We start from the raw sequence: 3,299 nt of genomic DNA on the forward strand, positions 1-3,299 counted from the left end.
AGCAGCCGTTAGAGGCAAAGCCAATTACTTGAGTAACTTGGTCAACAAACCAGTGAACAATGAACAAAGCCTGTCACGACTCACTAGACAACAGAGGGACGTCAGCAAATGTCTCAGAGACCAAAAAGCAGCAAACTCCTCACATCAGAGCAGCTGGAACCATTAAATGTGTCAGGTCTAATGAACACTGAAGTTACTGATCGATTAGTCACCTCGTCTCTGCTGATGAGCTCGTTGGAGAAGGTCAGGCCGGGCATCAGGCCTCTCTTCTTCAGCCAGAAGATCGCAGCGAAGGACCCAGAGAAGAAGATTCCCTCCACGGCCGCGAACGCCACCACACGCTCCCCTGGGACATCGACAGACACAGAAAATCAATACCAAACCCGATCACTGGGGGACAGCGTGGTGTCACAAAGAGCAGATTTACCATAGTTGGCGCTGTCGTTGTCGATCCAGTTGTTCGCCCAGTCAGCCTTCTTCCTCACGTATGGCAACGTCTCGATGGGATTGAACAGGTGTTCTCTGAGGGTCATTGAATGCACCATTACATGGGAGCACAGACCAGTGACACACCAGTAAAACCATTAACAGACTGAGCCCTCACATGTTCTCGGGCTCCCTGATGTAGGTGTTGATGAGGAGGCTGTACATCTGAAAGTGGATGTTCCCTCTGGTGAGCTGGAAAATGTAGAAACGCCTGGCCTCCAATGCCCGTACTTCCTTTGTGAAGTGCTTCATCTGGTGGTCACAAGTCAAACATCAGAAATCAGAGCTGAACCAATTAACTGATCAATAATCACTGCTCTGAGGTCCCAGATTTCAGGTGTGTCACCCTAACCAGGTTCTTTTCGACGATCCTGTTCATGGTGACAAAAGACGCCAACAGGTGAGAGATGAAGTGGCGCTCCTCGTCATTTAGAGACTCCCAGTTCTCCAGGTCATTGGACAGGTCCACCTGAACAAAGAGACCGTTTACAGAGATGGACAGAGACCACGAGGCTGCAGGACTCCTGATCGGAGCGGCTGTTGCGCTTACCTCCTCTATGGTCCAGAAAGACGCCTCGGCCGTCTTGAACATATCCCAGATGTCGTTGTACTGGATGGGGAAAATGGTGATGCGATGTGGGTCGCCCCTCAGCAGTGGCTCGTCCTCCATGCTGCTGCTCTTCTTCACGGATTTGGGCTGAAAACATACAAACAAGAACATCAGCTACAGACCAAGCAGCTCCAACACAACCAACGTTCAGTAACACACTTTACAACTCATCTGTCGACAGTGATCTGATGCACGGCTGCAGCCGGTGATCATCTGCATTATCAGTTTATCATCTTGTCTATGAAGCAACAAAGCAGAGGCCTGATTTTGACTGGTAAAGTTTAAATTCAGGCTGAAACAATTAACCATATGTATTTTGTATTCTTGGGTGATCTTATATTTAGACTAGGCGTTCGTTCTTTTGGCCTTAAACCCTTTACTTGACTCCAGGAGAGCCCTGCACAAGAATTCCTATAAGCCTAGACTGTCTGTTTATTGTTAGGGTGATTTTTATTTTTAAGTAGATATGAATAGAATTAGTTAAGGTTTTTATTTTATAGCAACTACATATACTTTAATATTACAGTTATGTTCATGCAGTTACATAATCACCCTATGTGTTCACTGAATCACTGGTCAGTATTTACTGTGTTAGCCAACTGGAGCACTGTTTAAAACATCATAGGGACTGGTTCACTAAAACACTGAATCTCATTAGATTTACAGCTTTGGCGAAGAGGGTCCACAGTTACTTTATTATCACCACCTGGCAGATGAGCCCAGGGGAATTAGGGTTCACTTGGACACTATGGTCAGTAAACAAAGATTGGATCTGAAGCCAGGACGAGGAAAAAACTTCAAAGGTAGAACCATTACACACACACACACACACACACACACAGGCAGAACAGTTTTAATTAGTGAAACAGAAAGTAATGCCTAATATGGAGCAGTTAGTTGGAAACAAAGGAAGAAGTGTATATGTAGGAATTAAGGCTGTATAGGTATTCCTCCCCTTTCTAGGGGGCTGTCCACGACCATTGGAGCAGAGAGGATGACTGGATGACGGACAGTCTGAAGGACCAATAGCGAGAGGGTTAAGTCTAAACCATGGCTTCTCCCCAACAGTTTTTGACCAATTAGATAGTAGTACCTTTTTGTACAAATATTGTATACCAATCGAGCTTGTTGCTTGGGTGTGATGCCATACAAACCGGCTGGCTGTATGAAAAGAGGCAGTGTTTAGAAAGTTATATTAGATGTATATTAGAAGGATGTTATCTAAAACATCCAGTTATTTACTTGTTACATAATATACACTATTCTTAAATATCCTATCCTTAATAACATCTTAGGTCAACTAAATACTGTGCAAAGCAAATATGGTCTTAAGTGTCGAGTGACACAGCTTTCATTGGTTATTTCAGACCAAATTTAACACTTCCTCAAAAAGCCAGAGTATCCTGGCTTATAACAGTTTCTCATTACAGTAACATCTGAGGGTTAAGGGGGTAGCTGCCACAATAACTGGACGTTGCTATTATTTGGGAGGTATGGGGTCTTATCCTGGATTAATAGCATGAAAGAGGGAGGTCTGCAGGGAACTCTGTTGGCAGGTTCATGTTAGTCAATTACTGAGTGAATATCTCCGTCATACAACCTCAAGCAGTGTAAACTTTTCCCACACTTGATAAACAATACAAATCTGTAATATGTCACTTGAACAGAAATGAATATATAAAACTTTGGAACTAAAGATGACTATCTTACCAAGCTAGTGTTAGGGTGATTTTAATTTTATGCACTTAAGAATGGTTTTATTTTATAGCACACATAAGTTTACATACTTATATGTCACAGTTATGTTTATATAGTTATGAATATCACCCTATGTGTTCACTGAACCACTGGTCAAATATTTGCTGTGTGAGTCACTGAAACACTAATGCAACATCATAAGTCTTGTCCACTAAATTACTGAATTTCATTAGATTTATGGCTGTAGCTAAGGGAGCTCATAGTTACTTATCGTTCCTCTGGACCGGTGGACCCAAAGGAGTCTTGGTACGGTAAGGCTCCAAGTTTATTAAAATAGATTAGACGTAGATGAGAAAGCTTCAAAGGGAGAACAGTTATGCACATACACACGCAGGCAGAACAGTTTTAATTAACAGTTTTAATTAACACACTCACTTCTTAAGGAAGAAGTGAGTGTGTATGTAGGAAAAGACATGTATGTGTTTTGAGAAGAGGTGAGGTGGTG

The 3,299-nt window shown here is 42.7% G+C and overlaps 1 protein-coding gene across 1 annotated transcript; it reads right to left on the reverse strand.

The window, feature by feature from the left end:
* Positions 1 to 212: 212 nt before the first annotated feature.
* On the reverse strand, positions 213 to 1,273 carry LOC109953831 (ribonucleoside-diphosphate reductase subunit M2-like; the record flags this gene model as incomplete). Its single annotated transcript, XM_020589284.1, has 5 exons — positions 1,037 to 1,273; positions 833 to 955; positions 605 to 732; positions 428 to 522; positions 213 to 346 (listed from the first exon to the last, which is right to left on the reverse strand). Coding segments are annotated over exons 1-5 (651 nt in total), but the record flags the coding sequence as incomplete, so codon positions are not given.
* Between the last annotated feature and the right edge of the window lie 2,026 nt (positions 1,274 to 3,299).

The sequence above is a fragment of the Monopterus albus genome, unplaced genomic scaffold (assembly GCF_001952655.1).
Source record: "Monopterus albus unplaced genomic scaffold, M_albus_1.0 scaffold1516.1, whole genome shotgun sequence".
Taxonomy (NCBI): Eukaryota; Metazoa; Chordata; class Actinopteri; order Synbranchiformes; family Synbranchidae; genus Monopterus; species Monopterus albus.